We start from the raw sequence: 26,461 nt of genomic DNA, 5'->3' as shown, positions 1-26,461 counted from the left end.
AACAAAAAGAGCCAAGAGCCATCTCGTTCTGTGTACTAAGGTGCTTTGGGGGCAACGATGCTTGTTCTTTATGCTGATGGTACAGACTGGAGCCACAAAACAGCAGGATCTATGCGGTTTTCACCCATTTATCGCAAATTTCGCCGGAAACCCTACCCTGGCCCTCCACTGATCCCAGGGCTTCCCCGTCAGACAACCCTCAGCAACTCTCCCCCGCCAGCTATAGGCATAGAGCACGGTCCCGGTCGCTCTGCAGCGCCTGCAAGGCCCCTGCCTGCTGCCGTTCCGCTCGCAGGCGCGCCCAGCCGCCTGCAGCTGGGACCCCCCAGTCACCGCCACCCCGCCCTCCCTTCTAGCAGCCCGCTCGGCATTCACAGCTTCCCTCCCCCCCCCCGCTCTTTCCTGTTGCTAACGGCCCAGGGCATGCTGGGGCCGGTAGTCCCTTCTCTGCTCCAGGCCCAGCTACCCAGGTAGGGAGCCGACCAAGGAACTACAACTCCCAGGGACGCTCGAGCTCTTCGCGGCTGCCTGCTTGCTGCTGTGCAGCGCTGCGAGAGGGGAGGAAGCCAGTGATACGGAGCCTTCTGAGCTCGTGCGCCACGGAGCCACTGGCGCCTTGGTAAACGTGGTACAGGTTCGTGCAGCTCGGGAGGCGCTTGCAAAACGCCTGCCCTGGCTGAGGACAGCCTTCTTGCGGGGGCGGTGCTCAGGAGCGGGGATCGGGTCCACAGGCAGACTCACGGGGCTGTGCGTGCAAGGAAGGAGCGGGGCTGTTTCTTTGGGAGGACGTCAGTTCAAGCCCCGCGTAGTTAACAACACCAGAGTGGGGGCAGGAAGAGCAGCTCACGAATCCCCTTTTCAAACTTTTTTTTGGGGGGCTGGGCCTGAAGTTCCCCTTTGAACAACCTGAGAAAGTGCTTTTATTTTCTTCACCTTTCCCTCTGTTTGGTGGGTGTTTCTAAAGCTTTGAGACGTGCTGGGCATTTCTCTAGTGTAGGCTGGTATCCAGCTGAGACATTGTGAATAGGAAAACTTCCAAGACAATGAGGTGAAGTTTGAAGTGTGCTGCTTCTCCCAAAGTGACTTTGAAAAAAGGAACCATGGGGGGGTCACCCGTATTGCATCTCACTGATTTCCAGATCACATTTGTTCATCTTAAAAATAAAGAGTTTTTCTTAGTTGTCAGGCCTGCAAATTCAGTATCACAGTAAGGATTATGCTGGCCAAATGCTAATCTCAATTACATCTGTGGAATCCCACTAATCTCAGATTATGCCCTTAGTTGCACCTGTGCAAGGTAGTGCTCTAGCAGAAGTGTTTAAAGGCATAATTTAGAGACAAATTGGGTTGGTGTGGATAGCACTAAAAGAAATATTTGGTTAACAATTTGTGGAGTCTGTTAGAAACAAATTAAGTTTGGCTTTTCCATTGTAGTGCTGATTCTTTAAGGTCAATTAATTTAAAAAAGTTTTAAAAATTGTTATTCTGATCACTGAATAATGAAATATGACTAATGCACCCAGAAAGCTGGCTTGATGAGTAAGAAGGTGCCATTTTTGTGAACCCTTTTCAAAATTAAACCTCACTTTAAATAGCTCACTGAAATTTAGACTGTACAATCCTAGAGTACATTATGGAGACAGCTGGAAGAAAAATCCCAGTAATAGGAGTGCTAGGTTTTAAGAGCCCTGTGAAGTTGGGTTTAGACTCGAGAGTATTTTCTGCACTAGAATGCTGTAAGCACTAATAAACTAGTATTATCAGTAGTCCTTTGCATCTGGAATATGCAAATTGGAATAGAATAATTCTAAATATCTCAGTTTTCCTATCTTATTTCATTGCTGGTCCCCCTCTCCTCCATTTCCTCAGGTTACAGCGAATTGGGAGATCTGGTTGCCTTCTAGTATTTTCATCATCTGGGACTTGAGAGAAAATGTTTTTGTGCACATTTCTTGTCATGTCTGTGAAGACATAGGTGACTCTTTAAGGCAGGGGTTCTCACACTTGTGATACCCTCCTCTCAGTTGCTTTCGACCCCTCTCTCAGTTGCTCTCGATCCCCCGGAGGGTCGGGACCCACAGATTGAGAAATGCTGCTTTAAGGACTGTCCTAACTAAAAAACTAACCCCTTCAAATGCTCCATAGCCTCTTCTGTCATACAAAATCTCCCTATGGTAGAAAAAAAGAAGCAAATTTGTAATATTATATACAGAATGAATTATTTTTCAGAACTTCTCATCTGCTCAGTGTTGGCTGAGTATAATTATATTTCCAGTATAGAAAATATTTGGTAATATGTTGCTAAATCTGTGACTCCTCTTTTTAAAGTAGGAGAAAGCAAAATAAAGATTAATAATGAGAATTGGTTTCTTGCTATATATGTAATACCTGTACACCATTTTGAAGCTGATACTGCAATTTTTGCCTTCATTATGTATACTGTTAGTAATAGTAAATATAAAGATCCTGTTTACTACTTCATCATTTGCAAGTGATAGCATAGTTATTGTTAATTTCTCCATCTTTTTAATTTTTCATTTTTTAAATTTTAGTTTGGTCACACTTTTACAGTATTTTAAATTTTCATCTCTGTGTCATGTGTGACTATCTTCATTTTTCGAGCAGTGAAGTAAAGATACAGTGAGAATAAGATACTTGCTTCAAGGTTGCTTAGTGGCATAGCTGATTAATTCTTGAGTCCAAATTGTCCCCATACAGGAGGAAAGGAGTGTGGGAAACATATGCCACATTAGACATTCCATGGAATTTCTAGTGGAATATTCTGTTAGAGGACAAGTGTTGATTAATCCCTTTGTGGAAGTGATGGAAATTTCCTACTGAGAACACTGAATTTTGGCAATCCATTAGAGACCAAGAGTATCTAGATAGAAATGATATGCTGCTGAACTGTGTACAGTAAACTTCCGATAATCCGGCACCTTTAGGACCCAGGGGGTGCCGGATTATCAGATATGCCAGACTATCAGAAGGGGGGGGGGTCTATGAGGGGTCTGGCTCCAGACCCCTCATAGCCCCCCCTTCCAATAGTCCAGCTCTGCCCCAGGCGTTCCTGATTCAGCCGCTGCTGGTCAGTTTCAGCAGCGGCTGAATCGGGGACGCTTGCAGCAGAGCAGCTGGGGTGCTGCCTGGTTGGTGCGGTAGCGCCGACCCTTGGAGCGGCGAGACCAACCCGGCAGCACCCCAGCTGCTCTTGGGGACGCCTGGGGCAGAGCAGCTGGGGTGCTGCCGGGTTGGTCCGGCAGCGCCGCTCCTCGGCGCTACTGGACCAACCCGGCAGCACCCCAGCTGCTCTGCCCCAGGTGTCCCCAAGTCAGCCGCTGCTGAAACTGATTAGCGGCTGACTCCAGGAAGCCTGAGGCAGAGCTGCTGAATCAGGATGCCTGGGGCAGAGCAGCTGGGGGGCTGCCGGGTTGGTCCCACAGCGCCGCACCTGGGCGCTGCAGGGACCAACCCGGCAGCACCCCAGTTGCTCTGTCGCAGGTGTACCCAAGTCAGCTGCTACTGAAACTGACCAGCGGCTGACTCCAGGAAGCCGGGGCAGAGCAGCTCTGCCTCGGGCTTCCTGGAATCAGCCGCTGATCAGTTTCAGCAGCGATCAGTAGCGGCTGAATCGGGGACAGCTGGGGTGCTGCCAGGTTGGTCCCGCAGCCCCGAGAGGCAGCGCTAGGGTACCTACCCGGCAGCACTCCAGCTGTTCTGCCCCCGGCTTCCCTGATTCAGCCGCTGGTCAGTTTTAGCAGCGGCTAAACCCGGGAAGCTGGGGGCAGAGCAGCTCCAATGGTCCAGCTGCCCGGAGCACTTTCGGGTTCCTGATGGTGCCGGATCATCAGGAATGCCGGACCATCAGATGCCGGACCATCGGAGTTTTACTGTATATGGCCATTAGTCTTCCCTTCGTTGTGTAGTAAATATAGCTTCAATAGACTTATATAATAAAATCTACTAGTGGTGCCTGCCTACAGAAACATTCTTCCCTGCCTGTTGAAATAGGTTCTTCAACTGAGTCAGATGTCACTGTGTTGTGGAATTCTCACCTTGGTTTAATGAGCGCATGCCCCTCTCCTACCAGCCCAATTCTTGTCTGGCCCATTCAGGGAGACAGGATTAAGTGTGTGTGGTGTGCTTAAGTTACAGCTTGTTAAAACGTCCTATATCTGGATGTTTCCCCTCCTAGGAAAGGGGAATGGGACTGTTAAAAGAGCAGCTGTCCCATCATGTTCAGTGGTGGTGAGCATGTTGTCCTTGTGTGTAAATCCCTAACTCTTTGGCAGAATTTATATGTGATTCCTTGAGAGAAGGGTGGAAGAAGTTCACAGAGATGACATGCTCTTAGTCTACATCCACCTCTGCCTCCTGCCCTGTAGGCTGAGATCTTCAGGGTTTTTATTAACTCCAGTTTGGCTTTGGTTCCCTGCTCAATGTTCATACCTTTTGAATATCTTGTTTCAAATCATAATTACAAGTTTAGATGTTTCTTTTCCAGACAATATAGAAGGGGTTTTATTCTTTGTATATAATTCTTAAATGTGGCTAGCTAGAGCAGTGCTTTCTCAGTGTTTCCCTTTGAAAACCTGTTTAAACCCCATCATATCTATCAGTTTAAATAGTCTTCGATCTAAAAAATAAATCCTTAATACCATTGGCTGTTTTGCCTACATACTTTGAAATACAAGATACTCACTCTAAAATTTCTGAAGTTGTTATGCATTTTGTTTGTTTTTTTTCTTGACATTTTCTGAGTGCTTTCTATATCCAAGCTGTATAGGTTTATCAACATTTAATAGAAATAAAAGAGTATATGTTTTCTCATAGATTTGATTAGATTTATAATTAGGAATACCCTAAACATTAAAACTTTCCTACAATCTTCCTTGTATTTGGAAGCAACATTTTACTTAAAGATTTTGAGACTGTGGTAGTTAAATAGATGTATTGGGCTTGTAAGGATAGGTTTGGCAGCTTCTATCTGTATTCTGATCCATGACAAGTTAATTACACAATTTATACAGCAACTACACAGAAGATCCTTAAGAAACTGTAGTAGTTGTATTGTAACTTGTGTTACTGTGACTTCTTTATCTCCCGATAACTCTGTAATTAACTTGTCACCACTGTTTAACACTTAACATTAGTAGAAAATCAATTCATGGCATCACTAAGGAGATAGTAGCCTGAAGGAGACCCTTGTTCCCTTTGAAAAGGCTATCAGGGTTTACTTACAAGGCAAAATCAGGGTATTTGGCTGTTCATTTTGGGAAAACTGCGCAAGGTGGAAAGTGTTCCAAAGCAAACTCGGATTTAACAGCATTTTTTAAAGTGTAGGTTTAGGAGACAGCCAGGGATAAATTAACTGCAGTTGCAAAAAGGACAAACATAATAGTCTAGAAAGGTATATGCAGCTAAAGGAAGAATAAGTTTACGAAATAAATGGTAGTTTTTGTTAACATTGTCCCTTACTGAAGTACACAGTTGAAGTTCATGGTAGAGCTAAAACAGCTGTAATCCTTAAATGTTAAACCAATCTGTGACAGCCACTACAACTAGTCATGCTCTAGCTAAGCAATACATAATTTCCTTTTTATGCTACCCCAGAGGCTACTGATGTAAAAGGTGTCACCCTTGCTCACATGTTGAATGTTGAAACTCTGTGTGAACAATGGTGGTTATTTTCAATTAGATTACTAGCATAGGAGTTGAATCATGGTTCCAATGGAGCAAAAATACAGTTTTTCTTCCCCAGACTTAAAAGTAGTGAGCTATTCTGCCTGGGATGCAGCTGCTTAGAACCAGTTTCAAGTTTTCTCCATAATTCTTTTTAATACTTTTGTTGTTAAATATGTACATTTTGGAAAAAATAGAACAATGAGCTAAATTCTAGATGTAATCAGTCTAATACTTTAAAAGATTTCCTGTTAGAATAATTTCCTGTTAGTAACACTAGTGTAGTCAGCAAAGTATCCAACACAGCCTGTATTGCCCATTCCCAGAAGTCGAAGGGTGAAACAGAATGCACATTTTACCAATAGCATAAGTCGTAAAAGCAAGCACTTGTTAAATCTATTTGTTTTTATTATAGACATCGATCTGCCAGTCGCAATAATGCATTTATGGACATTTTTCTGCAAGCACAGCGCTGGTGGCAGTTTTTACTGACAAATTGAGTCATATGGACAGTAGTTCAAAATACGCTTACTTTATTGACAGATTGTGCAATTCTGTAGTTCACTGTGTGTTCATAAGATAGCAGGGTTGGTGAAGAGAATGTAACTAATGGGAAAATGTAGGACAGCAGTTCTAATTTTTGAATGTTGAAATCTGTAAGGATGCGACATGACACGGCTATATTTTCTAGATATTCTTTCAAACTTTTTAACTTGCTAGAAATTTTTCACTGAAGTCACATAAAGGAAAATAAAAAACCCTTACCTGTTCTGGCATTACAAATAAAGTCTTCCACGTCTAGAAGCTCTCTTTCCGACTGATGCATTAGGTTTCTAATGGAGATCGTGCAACCTTGTAGAACATAAGTACACCAGCCAAAAGGAAGCTGGCGCAAGATTATAGAAAGATATGTGAGCATTGTGTAAAGTCTAATAAAACAGATTTGCACCTAAAAATGTGAACACCAAATATGCTGCCTCAATCTTGTGATTCTACAGGATTAAATTGAATTAAATTGATCACTAGGTTTATTGCCCCAAAATAAGCCAGAGTTTGATAGGTGTAGTTATACAGATGTGGAAGTGCAGAAAACTGAGTTATGTCTTTCAAAGATAGCTTTCATATGCGCTGATGTATTTTCCCAAAAAATTATTTTTCCAGTAGTTTCTTGCAAAAAAAAAAAAAAAGATTACTTATGTGGTGATCTGCATCAAGTTGCCCAAAAGTACAGTCTAAAAAAGAACTAGAAAGTATAGATGTTTAAAGTTTTGGGTAATCATGGATGGGGGAGTTTTAGAAAACAAAAATACAGCATTATTTTGGCACAAATCCATGATGCTTTGCAGGTCAGCTTTTGTGGCTTATTAACTGTTTCATGCCGGAAAGCAGCACATTAATTTAGAGTGGTATATTTTGGTGACTAACAGGAACGTATTATCCTGTTATTTGTGCTTTAATACTCTGCAGCCTTAGTTAGTTCAGACTTTTAGTATTAAATTTTCTTTACCTGTTCTCTGTTCAAATCTGGAATTTTTTAGTATTGTTTAAGCATGATGCCTTCATGTGTTTGTGAATTATGGAAAAGATGAGAGTGTGTGGGGGGGGGGGGGGGAGAGGGAAGGGGGAAGAAGAGGGGTTGCTTACTGAGGGCTTTTTCCTTGGTCTGAAATTACTTGGCTTTTTTAACCTAATGAAAAGAACGCTGAAGGGGGAGATACGATTGCTCTATATAAATATCTCAGAGGGATAAATACCAAGGAGGAAAAGGAATTTTTTAAGTAAAGTACCATTGTGGACACAAGAAAACACTTGATGGTGGCAGCAAAATTCCCAAAATCTGGGTATTAGGATTTTGGGGGGAAATGTTTGTAAGTAGGGCCTGTAGAGGCAAGATTTTTAAGCTCTTTTGCAGGCCTCACCTTCTGCATTCATAGTGCCAGAGTGCGGAACAGCCCGGACAAGGGTCTAAGAGCATTAAGCCATCCTTTTGAAGAAGTTAAAGTTATGGCCATCAGTAAGGGTGTGTCTAGACTACCTAGTTTTGTCGACAAAAGTGGACTTTTGTCGACAAAACAATACCAGCGACTACACTACCACGGAGTTCTGTCGACATAACGTCGACAGAACTCCGCGGTTTTGTCGACGCTGGTATACCTCATTTTACGAGGCATAACACCTTCTGTCAACAGAACTCTGTCGACAGAAGGTGTTATTGCCTGTAACACTGCGTCCAGACTACGGAGTTCTGTCGACAAAGCGGCTTGCTTTGTCGACAGAACTCCATGTGTCTGGACGCAAATTGTCGACGGAAGTTTTGTCGACAGTATCTGTCGACAAAACTTCCGTCGACAAAACGCGGTAGTCTAGACGTACCCTAAGTTTTGAACTTGAAATTAGACAAATATTCTAACCATCAGAGGATTGAAGTACATCCAAGGCCCCCCACTCCCTCCAGAAAAGACTGAGCTTGACATGCTTATGGATGGGATGGTACAATGAGATTGGCAGCATGCTATTGTAGACTATCTGCAACTGCTAGAAGGAATTTGGGTCTGGGTTTGGGAAGGAATTTTCCCCCAAGTCATATTGGCAGAGACCCTGGGTTTTTGTTTTGCTTTCCTCTGCAACATGGGGCATGGGTCACTTGCAGCTTTAAACTACTGTCAGTGGTGAATTCTTTATAATCATGATTTGAGGACTCCAGTAACACAGCTAGATTTATGTGTCTATTACATGAGTGGGTCAGTGAAGTTTTTGTGGGTTGAAATCTGCAGGTCAGACAAGGTGATCATGATGGTCCTGTTCAGCCTTAAAGTATGAATCTATAAAAATGGCATTACATTTAATAAAGATATGGCTGTTTTAAACAAACTTGCTCAGTGTTCATCATAGAAGACTGTACCTGGGAGATTAAAGAACACTTTCTTATGTTTAAGTGTGGGCACACATTCTGCATAACAAACTGCAGAGTTGATGGCTTGAAGATCCTGCATGTCCTATTTGTGAAGCTAATAAGTTTGTGTAACCTGAAAGCCAGAAATGTATATTAGTGCCAGTGAACAATTATAGTTTTTCCACTAAAAAAAATGAAATAAAACCAAAAGTCCTCAAAGAAACTACATATTTCAATGATTTCAGAGATTTAGGCACCCAAATCCCATTGAAAAAAATCAATGAGGTTTGTTACTTCTCTCTCAGGTCCCTGTGAAAGTCCTAACTTAATTGCATAACAAAAACCTTAAATTAATACAGTAGTCAAGCCATACAGTTAATATCACAAAGTCCAAGAATATGAAAATTGAGGTTCCATGACCATTTAGGGTTGACATGATTATTTCATCCATATGTACACTAATTGGCTTGGCATGTACTGACCTTTAAACCTATGTGGAGACCATATGACGCCATTAGAATTTTATGTTGATATTGGAGATCTCCCACATACATCTATCTGGCTGCAGTACAGGGGTCACAGCTTTTACTCCTGCTTGCTGTTTAAATGAATGGTTTAATCATAGAAACTTAGGGCTGGAAGGTACCTGTGCTGAGGGAGGACTAAGTAAACCTAGACCCTCCCTGTCAGGTGTTTGTCCAACCATTTCTTAAATACTTGTGATCATGGGGATTGCACACGTTTCCTTGAAAACCTATTCCAGAAATTAGATTCCCTGAATTCAGCTGACTTTTTGGTCAAGGTAGCACATTGATCTAATGGTGCTGGTTATTCTCACTTTCTGGCTGAAATACTAGAAGCTAAATTGCAGTGTTCTAAAGCTATATTTTAGTGCATTAAAGTCAGATCACATAAAGGAATTAAAGATTTTTATTAAAATAGCATGCATTAGCAAGATATTGTCCAGTTTGAGGAATTAATAACTAAGATTTGTTTCTGGGTTCTAAATCATGCTTACTACATACTGCCTGTGCAAACCTCGTTCCTTTCAGCCAGTTCTTGTTAGTAAATAACATATACTAATGCTGCCCTAATGGTGCTGAGTAATCAGCTGCCATTATATATTTAAATTGTCTATGTCCTCCTAGATTAATTTGTAAAATGCAAGCAATAATTTTTTTCATTATTTAGCACATTGAAATGTAGTGTAATTTTTCAGTTATTACTGGTATAATGTACATCCCTGCACAGGACTATTTTTAAAAATCCTGCTCCCATCATGTCCTGTAGTAACCACTCTCATGCACTTTTGCCTTGTTTCTTGCATTTGTATCCTGCTCCCATCTGCAGAAACTTTTAAGATACTCTGGGAGAGAGTTCCCCATGCTACTAAAAACAACAGAAGGGTTAATATACTGTATATTTGAGAAAGTTTGTTTGTTCAAGTACTCCTAAACGATGAGAGCTAGGACCACCAAATTAAGTATACCAATTCCTCTTATCATAAGGGTTCGTGTAAGGTAAGGGTTTGGTTGTGCCAATAAAATGGGATGTGCCTGGAATAGGATTGCTTCTCCTAAAATCACACAGAAAAGAGACAGAATCACCAGGCAGGTGAAAAGGGATAACCTCCCCCCCCCCCCATCCCCCCCGTCTGGGACTGCCCCAGCCCCTAGTCTCCCACCACCAAGATAGCTTTCGGGGAAGGAGTGCGGGGAAAGCACACAGTTTGCTGAATTCCTTACTCTGGCAGGGGACGGACGAGCCTAGACCTGCCCCAGCCAGAGGACATGCTCCTTTGCCCCGGTTGTGCCCGTGAGAGCTGCAGTGCCCATGGAGAGGTGCTACTCATCTGGCCCCAAGCTGCTGCAGTGAGAGAGGGATGGGGTAGGCCTCTCCCTGAGGCAGTCTGCATAGTGAACCCCTCAGCCCCAGCTCAACCCCAGAGAAATGATTTAAAAGAAGCATATACAGTTTCATTTTATTTTCCAAAAAAACAAAAATTAATTGAATTAAACACCCTAGCAATGTCAGGACAATTTTCTAGTATCTTATATATAAATGGATTTGGACACAATTTTTATCACTCTAAGAATAAAAAAAAAGCCTTACTTAAACAATGTAAAAGAATAAGGCCTATTATAATTTACATCAAATCTCTTTCTGTTCTGCATTTAAATTTAAATATTAACGCTTTTATTTTTAACAAATGTTACATTGCTAAAATTCTGTTTATGATATACTGACAAGAGATTTTGTTGTTCTCCTGCTTAAGTATTGCAGGTTTTTTCCTTACCTGATTCCACTTGAAACATTCTTGCTCCTGCCTGATGATTCTGTCTTTTTTCCTGCAGGATCCAGCCATGCTGCAGAACTCTAGTATTGTGTACTGTTTCCGTGTTATTGTATGAATTCCTCTGCACTGGCTGTTTTGTAAAGTATGCATATGTGTTGTGTAGCCATCAGCATGAATGCAAAATCTGGACATACATTATCATACAACTGGCTGAATTCTGCTTGCTTTACTCACAGGAGTGGGATTACTTATGTGACTAAAACAAGTCGGATTTGCCCGGTATGGATTAAAAGTTTATTTTTAAATTTTAAAGTATACTGAATTATTAAACAGTGTTAATTACTTTTAATTTCTTTTTAAACGTGATTGATGCTATGTACAACATCTAATGCTGTGGATGAGTGATACACATTGTGTAAACTTTTGTTAGTTTGCCATCAGTGAGCTGGCAATATAGTCTTTGGACCACTTCTCCATCCAGTCTTTCTGTTAAGAAGTGTCTTTGCAGTGAAATAATTTGAGAATCCTAACTTGAATCACATTGGCTTCAAAGGAGCTGTCATAGTATTCCGAGCATCTTGAAACAGTGTATAGACTGTACAATTGTGAATTTTTCTTTCAGACAAGTCCACAAGACTCTGATATGTCAGCAGTTCTGGTCATGTTGATTCAAAACCAGAAATACTCTGCGCCAATTTGATAAACATACTATATGTTACAATTGCAGGAAGATGTTGCGTCCTGGGTCTTGGAATAGAAATGTCATCATTTGTGTTTTCACTCTGGAAGATTAGGTGACTGGTGGGCTGTTAAGTGGGAGGAGATGGTTTTCCATTCAGAGTGAAGAAGCTTGTATGTTCTTCCAAAACACTTCCCACTGTCAGAATTTTTGGATCTTCCTCATTAAAGATAAGCATAACTGCTTAGGGCCTGATGTTTTCAGAAGAGCTGAGCATCCACAACTCCAGCTGAAAGTTAGAGGGGTGGGAGTTCAGTACCTCCAAAATGAAAACTCAGAATGCTTGGTGAAACAACTTAGAGTAGTAGGTCTATTTACATTGTGATGCTGTAACTAAAATATGCTTTTGAGCAGAACAGGTTGCATAAAAATTTCATCCTGAAACCAACAGGGCTAAGTTATCAAACTCTGAAAATAAGGCTTGATAATAGAAACACTCAGTCTTAAATAGAATAGCTGCTATAATTAGTGCAAATAAAACTGAGTCCCATGTTAGTGAATGCACTTTGTTTTATGTTGTGCTATTAATATTTAAAATGTGGATTTGAATTCTTTTCAGCTATCTTTTTTTAGTGCAGCTATGCTTGTTGATAATTCCAGAGTGAGAGTCTCTAAGAATATGATTAACCCTGTGGGTCATCTTATAATGTAATTATTAATGATTGATTCTGTTTATCCTTGAAATCAATATAAGAAGCAAAATGGTTTGGCATATATTTGGCGTTGATTTCTTATATTTGGCAAACACAATCCTGTGACAAGTCTGGTTTTGGTTTATTACTTAGAACATGTTTGATGAATCTGAAATGTGTGATTAGTTTTATATAATTATTGTGATATGTGGTGTTTCTTACATGATTTTTATGTTAATATGGCCAATAGTGTTAACATCTCCTGCCACTAATAGTTAGGGTGGGGATGTATAGTAATTGATCTTCCTGGGAGTGCTGTAATGTAAAAACAATTCAGGCTGTTTGAAGTATATTTTACAAGTGTGCATTGGGCCTTTGGGATGTTATATTGAAAAACCCAATTGTACAGTTACCATGGGAACCCAATTAGAATAGATTGCTTGAATTTTTTCAGTCTTTCATCTTGACCAAAAATCTAATGTACTTTAAATGTTTTCATATGGAATTTTATTCATATACTGACATGATAAAATATTTTTTAATTCCAGTATCAAAATCAGAAAGCATTAAAATATGTGGATCCTTGAGACTTCCTTTTTCCTTTTAAGGAAAATCTACTGGTATCTTATCTATGAGCAGATAGACTGATAAAAATGCCATTTTATTATTCTAATAGTGCTTATCACAGCACTTCTATTAAAATATTTTACAGACTTCGGCTTATTAAAGGTAAAGAGAAAAATCTCTTAAATCTATTATTTGTATCCTGGATGATCAATGGAAGATGAGCCAGATTGTGACTGGCCCCAGAGGTGGGAAGGCATTGCAAGAACTCTTTCCTTCTGCATTCAAAGCAGCTACTAGGAATGATTACAGGCTATATCCTGTTTAAGCACAATGAGAACTTTCCCCTAGCACTCTCTTCTGGAGACTGAGGAAGTGGATCCCACACCTAGAAGGAAGCATTTTGTTCTATAGCTGTGTCCATATTATTGGTGCTACAGCAGTACTATAGTGTAGACACTTCCTGCAGGGATAAAAGGGTTTTCTTTCTTTGCTGTAGAAACTCTACTTCCACAAGCAGTGGTAGCTAGGTTGATTGAGGCATTCTTCCATCAACATAGCTGTTTTGCGACGCTGCCGCTTTGAAACACCACGTGGAGCCTGACACCGGGAGCACTGCCACTTTGAAACACCGTGGGGAGAACAGGGCTGGCCCTGGGGCTGTTGTTACACTTTAAAGTCAGAGGCGCATTATTGACTAATCAGATAGTTAATGCAAATTGTATCGGCTATTTGATTACCCAATTAATCTAAATATAATATCCCTACTGAATACTATCACTAACCTGACCTAACCCTTAGTGTAAAACAGTGGGGGAGTCCCCAGCTGACCCTGCGCTCCACGTGGTGCTGTTGCTTTGAAATGCTGCGTGCAGCCTTGGGCCAACTGGGTACTCCCCAGCTGGCCCTGGGCTTCATGTCGCATTTCAAAGCAGCAGATCCAGGGCTCCATGCAGTGCTGCTGCTTTGAAATACCATGTAAAGCCCCCTACCTGGCCCCAGGCTGCATGTGGCATTTCAAAGTGGAGCCCAGGTTTGGCCCTGGGTTCTTCATGGTGCTGCTGCTTTGAAGGACCCCCGAATTCCGCCATTGCTGCCTCTTTCTGATAGGCTATGTCTACACTACAGAGTTTTTTTGGAAAAACGGCCATTTTTCTGAAAAAATCTTCACTTATGTCCATACTACAATCACATTCTTTCGGAAAACAAATTGAAAGAACAGAGGGTTTTTTCCAACATTGATAAAGCTCTTTCTACAAGGAAGAAACCTTTTTCCTAAAGAGCTCTTTTGGGAAAAGGTGTGTGTTTGCGGGGAACTGGGAGTTCTTTCAAAAGAAGAGGAAAGAGGAAAAAGCACAGGTGCCGTGGTGGCCACTCCATCCATAGTAATCACAGCTTAAATGCGAGATATCGTCCATACTGAATGGATGCTATCTTTCGAAAAAGCAGATTGCTTTTTCAATGCACTTTGATGGCGTGGACACTCTCTTTTGGAAGTTTTTTCAGAAGAATAGGCTACGTCTAGACTACATGCCTCTGTCGCCAGAGGCATGTAGATTAGGCTACCAGGCATAGGAAAATGAAGCAGCGATTTAAATAATCGCCGCCTCATTTAAATTTACATGGCTGCCGCGCTGAGCCGATCAGCTGTTTGTCGGCTCAGCGCGGTAGTCTGGACGCGTGGGTGTCGACATCAAAGGCATTTGTCGACCACCCAGGTAAATCTCATTCCAGGAGGCATACCTGGGTGGTCGACAGATGCCTTTGATGTCGACACCCGCGCGTCCAGACTACCGCGCTGAGCCGACAAACAGCTGATCGGCTCAGCGCGGCAGCCATGTAAATTTAAATGAAGCGGCGATTATTTAAATCGCCACTTCATTTTCCTATGCCTGGTAGCCTAATTTACATGCCTCTGGCGACAGAGGCATGTAGTCTAGACGTAGCCATAGAGGCAGCAAGTGTGTGTGGGGGGAGGGGGGGGAAGCAACTAGTCGACTAGTCAACATCCCCAGTATTCAGTGATGTGTATTTTTCAGTCTAAATTATAGGTTTAGACCAGCCCTAAGAAGTTGTGGCTCAGATGCTGTCATATACCTGGAGAGTTCTAGGAACTACTATATTTATTTTTGGCACAATCCCTCCAAGAGTTTTCTTTGGATGGTTCTGCATTACACCACCATCAATATCGGGCAGATCCTGCCTGGGACAACTGAGCCCTATGTACGCAGAATTAAAAATTATTAAAGAGATAACCTTTGATTTTTGAAAAAAAAAATTAAAATAACCTTTTATACTAGCTCCCAAATTGAGTTCTCTGGTCTGTTTTTCTCTCAGTTCCTTATCTCTGCTTATCTCTCTGTCCCATATATTTCAAAGATGGGGAAGCATATGTTTATATGATTAGTCATTCATGTAACATCACACATTTCTAAAACTAGTTGGAAACCTGATACTGACCAATATAATTTTTGATTTTCAATGTCTTCCATACCTTTCTACTCTCGAAATCCCAGAGGATTAAGAACACCATCATGAGGGCTTCTCTAAACTGAGGAATGTAGTGACAGATATGTTTTTAGTAATAGTTGAATCTTATTAACTATGATTTTCAGGACTTAATCCTGAAAAGGGTGACGCTTACCAATTACCCGGTTAATCATTCATATCCCTAGACTAGGATAGCTTCCCCTTGCTTAAATAGTTTTCTCCCCAGGGCAGGAATCTTTTGTTTTATATTCAACTTTCATGGAAACCTACCTGGGTCAAAAAGCCTAATCCCAGGCTAGTACCATGTGGTTTGGTCACGTCTTACTAGACCAATCACCTTTGAATTTACAGGACAAAAAAGGCTGCTACAAGTTGTTAAGCTGATCACCAAGTCATTAATGCTTCTGGAGCACACCATTAATGACTTGAATTAGCACCTTTAAAACTATAAACAGTCTCATACTTAATGTTTCAGCTTTAGATATAAGAAAGATACATGCACCAAAATAGGATCTACAGATCCAGCAGATTGTAACATTAAAATTGATAGGTTATGTGAAGTATTTTGTCCAAAGCATCTCCAGGTTATGCATATTTATATCCATAAAACAGTTTTCATAAACAGTGGGGTGGAGTAATCATAAGGGGAAATCAGTGCCTCGTTTTTTTTAGTAGTACTGTTGAAATGTCATTCAGGGAACTGCCTGCGAACTTGGCAGCCATATGCCTGCTGAGTCCCTTTCCAAATAATCCATCCTCTACCTTAGAAGCTAGATACTTGCTCTGCTCTGGATGCTACTGCCAACATGATCTTCTGTAGAAGAGCATAGAAGTAACAGCATATAGTTTTTCTAAATTAGAAATGGGTGGCAGGAATTACTGCTATACTGCACATGAACTGGATAACCTGATTGCTCATTAGATCACCGCTACAAAGTTCTTAGTAAAATGTACATATATTTATGCTCTGTCTTGGTGGTAAAATAAGTAGTCTCCTTGTTTAATTGCAAAGGCCTGTTGTAAAAAGTAGAGGATTTGAAACTATTAATAAAGGTCATAATAATTCTTTATAATGGAAAGGGTAGGCAACCAAAAGATAAGGCATGCTTTCAGTTCCCCTCACTCTAATTGTTAAAATTTCTTCTATATGAAAGAGTACATCACCTTATTTTGTTATGCATGATGGAGTTGTGGAGCTTCAAATACTGACATTGGATGTAGTACCCAACGTAGAAAAGCTGAGTCTGTTGAATATGGTTTCTATTAAAGAGCAGTAAAATGGAGGGTAAAGCAGATAATGTGCAGGACCTGGCAGTTTAATGATGGTTTGGAAATATGTCTTTGTAAGTTTTCAAGAGCATTGATGTGGGTTCTGGTTTTAACTTTATTTACCACTCTTTTTTGCACACCCATCTCATTTAACTTGACTCTATGACTTCTAGCATCCAGCTGTGAAAGCAAAACTGTAGCTTGCTTAGAATGGATTCCAGCACCATTCCTTGATCAAGCAAACAGGGAATGCACTCAATCTCAACTGGTTTGGCAAAGATATCTGATTTTGAAGTTGGGGCCTCTGCATGATTTACTAAAATACCCTTATATTATACTTAACCATGTGACCAATCAGGAGAACTTGTGAGACGTTGATCCTTCACTGACTATTACAGTCAGTCATCTGACAATACTCCTGTTGTCTTTGCAGATTCTGCAGTTTTTAGGTGAACCAGAACATGAAAAGCCTGAAAGGAGATTTGAAATGTAAGTGGTAAAAGAAATTAGTAGATAGTGACTTTATCACAAGCAGGTCTTATGACAGAAGCTAAGAGATCCTACTTTTCCATAAAGGATGCTCTTAAAACCCAGAATGCAGGGCCAGTTTGAGGAACTGTCAGGTTGACTTCCTGATGAAGTATTGTGGGTGATATTTGAATGTGAATGGAAGCTAAAGCTTTTGTTTATGCTCTCCAAAGTCTAATGGTTTTGACCCAGGCTACCTACAATTTCTCCTCCTTTTATATGAACATGATCTTCTGCAGCAGCTGTATTATTCTGGAACAGTGGCACTTGTAATCACTTGAGCGAATCATTGAAATGTGGGGTTGGAAGGGACCTCAAGTAGTTATGAGATCCAGCCTCCTGCAGTGAGGCAGAACCCTAACCCTAGATCTTCCCTGACAGGTCTTTGTCCAATTTGTTCTTAAAAGCCTTCAATAATGGAGATTCCAGAAACTCCTTTTGAAGCCTATTCCAGAACTTCACTATCATAATTAAGAGCTTCCTCCCACCCCAATATCTCAGCTAAATCTCCTTTGTTGCATATTAAGCCTGTTACTTGTCTGTCCTATCTTCAGTGGACATGGAAAAGAGGTACTTACTGTTCTCTTTATAACAGCATATGCGAAGACTGTTAAAAGGGCTCCTCTGAATTCTCTTTTCCTCAGAACTAGAGAGGCCCATTTTTAGCCTTTCTTCATAGATCAGTTTCTAAATATTTTAAAAATTTTGTTGTTCTTTCCTGAATTGTCTTCAGTTTGTCCTCATCAGTTTTAAAAACGGGCCCCCCATATTTGGACACAGTTCTCTGGCTAAGGCTTTACCAAAACTAGAACAGAGCGTTACCTCCCATTATTTACATACTCCTGTTAATATACCCCAGAGCATTATCTTTTTTCCAGCTACATCACCCTTGTTGACTCACATTTAATTTGTAATCCACTCAACTTCCAGATCCTTTTCAAAAGCATTTCCACCTTGCCCAGGGGTGGGCAAATACTGGCCTGTGCCCAGTTAGCCCCCATCTATATTTACCTCTGCCTCCATACGTACCAGCGATCGCAGCTACTGTTGGCTGCAGATCACTGTTCCTGGCCAATGGGAGCTGCGGGAAGCAGTGCCCCAGTTCATGCTGCTTCCTGCTGCTCCCACTGGCCGCAACGGTTGTCCGTGGCCAATGGGAGCTGCGATCATCAGTACCTGCAACGGCACAGGTAAATATAGCAGCGGTGGCTTGCCAGGGGCTAATCCTAGCAAACAGTCTTTTTTAAAATTGCCCATCCATTATCTACTCCTTTAGTCCCCATTTTGTATTTGTGAAGTATTTTGCACTTGTCTTTATAGAATTTTATCCTGTTAAATTCAGATCAGTTCTCCAATATGTCGAAGTTGTTTTGAATTTTGATCATGGCCTTCAAAGCATTTGCTACCTCTCTGAAGTGTGTGTCATCTACAGATTTTATAAGAAAGCTGTCCAGTCACCAAGTCATTAGTGAAAATGATTAGTTTTCCCACAGACCCTTGATAACTACGCTTTGAGTAGTCTTTCAACCAGTTATGCACATACCTTATAGAAATGTTATCTTGCCAATATTTTCCTAGTTTGCTTATGAGAATTTTATGTGGGACTGTGGTAAAAGCTGTACTAAAATTGAGATATATCATGTCTACTGCTTTCCCCAGACCACTAGACCAACAACCTTCTCAAAGAATGAAATTATCCTGGTTTGGCATTATTTAGTTCTTAACAAATTCAAGCTGACCATTCCTTATAACTGTATTATTCTCTAGGTGCTTATAAGTTTGTTTAAATTTGGTCCAGTAACTTTCTAGGTATTGAAGTTAGGTTGAGTGATCTATGATTCCTTTCCCCCTTTTAAAAGGTATATATTAGATTGGCTGTCCAGCAATCCTCTGGGACCTCTTTCATAAGATCTTGAAGATAATTTTTAATGATTCTGAGTTTGATTCAGCTAGTTCCTTCAGTACCCTAGGAAAAAATGTAACAGGCTCTGCTTTCTTGAAGACATCTGATTTATCAAAATGTTCTTCAACTAGTTCTTTCCATATTTTGGCTTGCCTTCCTTCCTCCTTGTTTAATATTAATTTTGTTGCATGTTTGGTTACCATTAGCCTGGTTGGTGAATACTGACGTAAAATAGGTATTAAATATAGCAGTCTTTTTTATGTCATCAGTTATTAGCTCTCTTTCCCTCTTGAATAGAATTACTACACTTTCCTTCATCTTTCTTGCCACTAATGTATATGAAGAACCTTTTTTGATTGCCTTTTATGTCCTTTCACTAGATGTGATTTATTTTGTGGCTTAGCCTTTCTGATTTTGTTCCTAAAAACTAGTGCTGGTCTTTTATACTCCTCCATAGCAATTTGTCCATGTTTCCACTTTTTTATTTATTTTTTTTATTTTTCAGGTCATTAAAGAGCTCCTGATAGTCATATTATCCCTTACTATTCTTCCTATCTTTTCTTTGCATAAGGTTAGTGTTCATTTGTGCCTTTAATATTGTCTCCCTGAGAAACCTCCCTCTCTCCTGATCTTTTCCCTTTGGTTTTCTTCCTGTAGAACCTTTTCTACCAGTTCTCAAAAAAGTCTTCTTTTCTTTTTGAAGTTCACTGTCCTTATTCTGTTGCTTTCACTTATTATTTTCCTTAGAATCATGAAATCTATCATATCATATGACCGTTTTCTCTCGAATTATCTCACACCTTAAGATTTGCTACTGAGTCTTCCCTATTGGTCAGAATCAAGCCTACAGTTGCAGTTCCCTTGACTACTATATCTGCTTTCTGAAATACAAAGTTTTGTCTACAGAATATGGGAGAAGGAGCTTTCCCAGTAGTTGTGGGACCTGCTGACAAAAGAGTTTAATTAGAATGAATACAGTCCTTAGCTCCTTCAGAAGAAAATGTAAAATCCACATCTCCGCTCTGGTTTCTTACAGTATCTCAAGAGAAGTGTCAGGGGGCATGGATAAAAAGAATCACAGCTCCATTTAAGTATGTATAATGCTTAGAATGTGAGATGTTTAGACATCAGTCTATGCTGCTACTTGAGCTGTTCCTTGCTAATCATATTTTGATGTAGGTTTCTGGCCTGTTGAGAGGGGCGTACTATGTTGCAGGTAAATCTAATTAATGTAAATGAACGTGCTATAATTCAGATTTTAATGAAAATGTGTGACGTTTCTACAAGAATGATTTTAACTATTTCCTGGATAGCTTTGTTCCATAAACTTCTGTTCATGATCTGTCCATTCAGCGCTAAGCTTCTCCAGTCACAATGAATGCTTGTTGTCTAGCTCAGTATTTCTCAACGAGTGGTACAGGTACCCTTAGGGGAACTTGAGAGAAGTCTGGGAGATACGTCAACACAACTGAAATTTGGAGAAAACTGAATTTTTGTTTTACAGCATTTTATTATTTTTGTACTTTTACACCCAAAAATGTCATTGCCCACCCGGCTATGATTAAGTTGTTTAAACAAATGTATTGCAATGGTAGAAAAAAATGTTGTGTGTCTGAAAACTATAGGTACTGGGGGTACTTTATAAAAAATGTTGAGAAACACTGGTCTAGCTTACCTGACATACTAAAGTAGCCCTTCATTCAGCCATGAACAGCTGCTGTCTCTTAAACATTTTATTTCCCAGTGGGAAAATAGGGAAGCAAGTGGATCTTACTAGAATGCAAAACAAGACTTTCCTCTGGATTAGTCAGCAGGATTTCTGAAAGAAAGAATACCTTCTCCTATCACTTGAGATTTAACACTCGACCTCTGTGAAGTTTCCACTTTATAGGAACCCAGCTTCAAGTGCTGCATTTGAGGGCAAGGAGGGGAAGGAGTGTGAATTTCCCATTCTCTCCCACTATGTTAAGATATACGCATTTCTGTGGACTGAAAGGAGTATCTTGTAATGAGAGGTTAAGAGCAAGAATAGTCATGTCCTAGTTTAGTTGTTCCGCATTAATCTAAATGAAATGTTAATGTTTAACACTAGGGCTGTCAAAAGATTTAAAAATGTAATCACATGCGCCTCCCCTTTGAAACGTCCCCAGCTGACCCTGGGCTCCATGCAGCACTGCCCCTTTGAAGCGCTGGGGCAGCATTTCCAAGGGGCAGCTGGAGTTCCCAGCTGACCTCGGGCCCCACGGCTGCCCTTTAAAACACTGCCACTGGCGTTTCAAAGCAGCAGCTGCCGTGGAGCCTAGGGTCAGCTGGGGACTGTTGGGTTCTGGGGATGTGCTGCACTGAGCCCGGGATCAGCTGGGGAGTCCTCAGCTGACCCTGAGTTCCAGGGTTGCCCCTTTGAAATGCGCACAGAGGCGGTGTTTTAAAGGGGCAGCAGCAGCACAGCTAGTGCAAAGACTGTGCACACCCTTAATCACACTTAAGCCCTATTTGTAGGATTTAAGTGTTGCATAGGTTTTGTACTGTCTGACTACACAGGGGTAAATCCTACTCTGTGCAAGAAGGCTCAGATTTTTAAAGGACTTCAGTTGCCTAAAGAGGCAGATACTTCAATGGAAGCACTTTTTAAAACCCATGAAGTGTCTGTCTGCAGCTTTAGGCATTCAAATACCAGCAAAGATTCTGCCCATAATGATTAGGCACAAAAGTTTGGTATTTTACACACCATATCCCTCAGCTGTGATGTCCTGGGAGCACCAATCAAGAAGACAAAAACGTGTATATCTTTTAAAACTAAATAATGAATGTCTGAATTTTCAGAGCATACTAACATAGTTCCTGCTGCTCCCAATGGCTGGGAATGGTGAACTGTGGCCAACAGGAGCTGTAAGCAGCCATACCTGCAGACGCTCAAGTAAATAAAGTGTCTGGTGGTCTGCCAGGGGCTAACCCTGACAAACCATGTCCAGCCCATGAGCCACACATTGCCTATCCCTGTTTTAGAATATTTTCATGAAGGAAATCCTTCAGCCTTCTTTTTTGTATTTTTCAAAGGGCAAAAAATCCTGAGACTCTGGTACTGTTGCCTCTTCAGGGTGGTGAGATGCCTCAAGCCTACTTCAATGAGAGTTTCTAAAGCATCAGGGTTTGAAAGCTGTTTGACATGCAGTGGACTTGTTCCCTTAGTCAGTGGGTAGAGACATGGTCTTTCTGTCTGGGCCACATTTCCCAGTGTTCCATGTGTACATCCTTCTTGTTGATTACAAGCTGAGGGGTACACAGCTGAAACTACACCTTCTTGAGCAATCATTGAGAGTTCCCTCACACCTGGGCGAACATCCACCCTACAGAATCTGTGAGCTCACTTGTATTGTGTGGGCAAACAGCCAGCGTAGTCATTGCACAAATAATGCAGTACTCAAAGAGGTGCCCATCATCAGTCTTGTTTGTCACTCACCTCAGCAGGTCATCCAGACATTTAATTTAATGGAGGTATGAGGAGTGACTTCAAAACAGGTCAGGAGCTAATACTAAAAGCAACCTTGCTCTATTACACCAGGTGATATCAGCTTCAACAATTGGATGTTAAATTTCAGAGAGGTAGCCGAGTTAGTCTGCAAAAGGAAAACTTAAAAAACAAGAAATAGTCTGGTAGCACTTTAAAGACTAACAAAACATGTAGATGGTATGGATGTTACATACGGTTGCCCATGGTTATTCTATTCATTTATGTCTCAAGAGAATTAGGGATGTAATAGTGTAGTTGATTAACTGACAAGCAAAAGCTTATAGGTTAATGCTACAGACTGCATGCATTTCCCTCCCACCCATTCCTCATCCCCCACCAGTAAATTTTTTAGCAGGCTGACCAGCACCATGGTCTACCTCTGTTTCGGCTTTGCATTTAAAGTGTATTAGCAGCTACGTGGGCAAGCAGCCCAGCTTAGTTCTGGCTCACGCCAGGTCTGAGAGCTCAGACCTGCCCCCCGACGGACTGCTGCCTCCCCACACTTTATCAGAGGCAGCAGCACAGGGCAACAGGCAGCCGGTCTGCGAGGGGAGCTGGTTTTTCAGTTGGCTCCCCTCACAGACCAGCTCCCGCCTAGCACCCTGAGGCAGAGGCAGCAGCGCAGAGGGCTCCTCGGGAGTGAGGCTGGAGTGCACTGGCTGCCGGCCCTGATCCCAGGGACTATAGAATAGCCGACTGATAAGAATTAATGAGGTTACTTGACTATTCAATTAACTGATATTTAACATCCCTAATGAGAACCAATTACAGAATAGTGGCCTCAATCTGTCTAGGAGCCATAGAAGAGGTTCCATGGGAATGCAAGAGAAGAGGCTTCTAGTCCTGGTACTTTTTATTTTCTGGAGAAGAAAGAAGGTCTTCATCTTATCCAACACAAGAGTAGACTGAACAAATATATATGCTGCTTCAAGTTCAGGATGATAAAGCCTCCATCTTTCCATCTCTTCTGACTAAAGACTGGTTTGTGGTACTCAACTTGTAAGACGTGTTTCCCTATAACCTGCCACTGGAAACACTAGGGTCAATGGGGATAATGATCCACTTGAGAAGACATGATGTTTGCATCTTACTTGGATGATCATGGATCAGAGACAGATTGCAGTCAAGGATGGCAGTGAGCTTGGAATGTGTTTCTTTTCATCTGGCTAGGCCTAGTGAACTGTGAAAATTTTTCCCTCATTGCAGACAATAGAGTTCATAGGCACCCTTGGCCATTGCTGATCAGAAAAAAAAAATTCCTACCAGAGGACAGGTTCTAGTCATTCCAAGCATTCATATCACAGTTAATATCAGGATCAACTGCAACAGAACAGACATGCTTCATAGTATTAGGCCACATGTTGGCATCTGTATAAGTGATGCAGTTGCCAGATTTCATTTGTGACCCATTCAGCTCTGGCAAAAGTCAGTCTATTCTCTAGCAAGACATTGGGTAGAGAAGAAAGTTTCAGTCCCACAGTATATCATTTCAAATCTGCCGTGGTAGCTGTAACCACAAACATACACAAAAGGGTGTCCTTTTTACTTCTCCCCAAGAAAGACACTAAGCTCAGAATTGTCAGGGAGAGATTGGGGGCTCATTTTGCACACCTACAAATTCAGAGAATCTGGTTCCCAGATGACAAGGTTGCACATGAATGTCCTAAAGCTCAGCAATCAGATTGGCTTGTATGGTACTCCTACCAGACATGCAATTTTTCACATACTATGTATGCATTGCACTATAAAGTGGACTTTCATTTCTTGCCTCTTTGCCTGGAGACCATCAAATTCTGAGATGGCAATCAGTGACCAGTCACAATGGTTCTTGCAAAGATCCATCACAGGAGTAGAGATTCCTAGACTTGTCTTTGGTGACAAACGTTGGCAAGTGTCAGAACATGTGCTCTGGAGAGGTCAGAGTGCAAGATCATGGTTGGATGCCTTACTGCTGTCTGCTTTACACCTTTTCACCTTCGCCACCACATCCTTTTATGGTATGTTAAGATGATCTCCCAGAATTATGGGTTTGTTTAAGACTTAAGACTGAGATTTTCAAAAGTGGCAAGTGAGTTAAGGTACCTTCATTTTTGGGTATGCACATTCAAAATACTTTTTCAGGGGCCTGATTTTCAGAAAACACTTGTAAAATTAGTATCAGTTGAAGTGTCTCAAGCCGAGCAATCAAAAACTGAGGCATGCAAATTCATTAATCACTATTTAAAATTGTTATCGCACTCTCTTTTTTTAACCTTAGAAATTTAGCTCTATGGACAACTGTGGTAGCTGGAGTGTCACATGTAAGATTAGCCTCATTAAGAGTGGATGTGATTTTTATTCAGGCTATTTAAAGCTCTTTATTTTAACACACATTTAACTCAAACACTTGGGAGAAGTGATCTTGTTAAGGATTCAACACCTCCTCCCCTCTAATTAAGGGCTCAGTATGCTCCTGATGCACACATGAGTTTCTGAGAGAGACTGCCAGCAAACAAAGGAAAAAATAACTCTTGACATTTCTAATATTTCCAAGATCTTGACTAAATTGATTTTATTTTGGGCTTTTTGCACAGGTGCAGAAACACAGACAAAACTATGCTTGTGATATCCTTAGAGACTGGTACATATCCCATTGACATCATGATAGAGTCCACTGACATCAGTTGATTTGGGGCCAGGCCTTGGGTATAGACTTCTTATATCTGTGCAGGTTCTCAGAGCATTCTGAGTCTATGGTGTAGACTTATAGCAGCAGTGCAGTGAGACTACACTATGAGCTTGCACATGTGCAGTGACATCAGTGTAACTGTACATCATAGCTAAGGTTTAAACTACAAAATAAAAATGTGGAAGAACTATGAGGCCTTTTTAAATCAGAATACCATCCATATTTTCCTTCCTTGCAGGTTACATTTAAATTCAGATTAGTTGATATGGGATTACAGTGGTTTCAATAAAACTGCTTTGCTTAACTGTCATGACTTTAAAATACTTTATTTTGGAATGTGCTTTCCTTTTACTCTGATCCAGACTACCCTTCATACATCTCACACATATTTTAAGGAAGGAAAAAAGTATGTTTTTCCTAAAACAAAAAAGATATTTATTTAATAATTCAGAAACACAGAATATTATTTTAAGTAATATATTTTACAGGCACTGGAGCATATCTTAAAAGTGAATTCTTATCCTGTAGATCAAAGTTTTACAGGGATTTTGATGAGAGAAGTCCTCCAGAGTCATCTGTTGATTACAGCTCATTACAGATGATAGATGATCTAGGGAACTTTAAAATTCCTGTTTGCTTGACCTCCCCCCCCAAAAAAAAGTGCAGTCCCTGCGCCCTTTTGATGCTGCAAAGCACTGACATTCAGAACCCACTTTTTATAATCATAACCTTAACAGTATATCGTGTAATAGGGGGAGAAATGATAACGTTGACATTCTTTTCTTGTCAACGGTTTGTGAAATTTAAAGTTGTTGTAGCCTTATCTTTTTCTAACAGGATTTCCTTTTCCTTTCTTATAGGCAACGCTCCTTCGTGTACTTAACATGGCATCAAGACTACATCAAAAAGTAAGTTCCTGTGAAAATATCCTTGCATTTAGGTACACATAAAAAGTAACAGCATTACAAAGGAGTTCACATAACATAGTTTGTGTTTTTCCCTAGTGTCCAGCAGCCAGTGTTAAGAATTCAGTTGACAAGATTGATGCTGCATTGTAAATCTCTGTAGCTCTGTCATGGTTGGTAACAGGCATCAGTGGACCTTTCCCCATCACATATCTATCTTCCTCAGAGCATAAACTAATAGGGCAGTGCTATACTGTTAGCGTAAATTTAGCTGTTTTCTCCTTTTTCATAATTAGTATAGCCTTTATTACAGAATAAATATCTTTATTACAGAATCATTTTGTGACCTTTTGATTGGATTGTGTTTGAGTTGAGGAAAAA

General features: G+C 40.8%; 1 protein-coding gene across 8 annotated transcripts in view; it reads left to right on the top strand.

Moving 5' to 3' along the window:
• Positions 1-497: 497 nt before the first annotated feature.
• MGMT (O-6-methylguanine-DNA methyltransferase) overlaps positions 498-26,461 on the top strand; it is a 320,994-nt gene continuing 295,030 nt past the window's right edge. For 2 of the 8 annotated variants that reach the window (XM_075935256.2, XM_075935257.2), the window contains exon 1: positions 26,036-26,083. Coding sequence is in view for 6 of the 8 variants with exons in the window: in XM_075935251.1 (XP_075791366.1) it covers positions 20,204-20,212; positions 26,036-26,083 (57 nt within the window). In the remaining 2 variants the exon portion in view is untranslated. Of the gene's footprint in view, positions 635-16,998; positions 17,055-20,032; positions 20,088-20,175; positions 20,213-26,035; positions 26,084-26,461 lie in introns of those variants that run through there. The other 6 variants (XM_075935251.1, XM_075935252.1, XM_075935255.1 and 3 more) reach the window with 6 other exon arrangements.

The sequence above is a fragment of the Pelodiscus sinensis genome, chromosome 8 (assembly GCF_052426305.1).
Source record: "Pelodiscus sinensis isolate ZL-2025 chromosome 8, ASM5242630v1, whole genome shotgun sequence".
Lineage (NCBI taxonomy): Eukaryota > Metazoa > Chordata > Testudines > Trionychidae > Pelodiscus > Pelodiscus sinensis.
The sequence above is the reverse complement of the archived record's forward strand: the minus strand, read 5'-3'. Positions and strand labels throughout refer to the sequence as shown.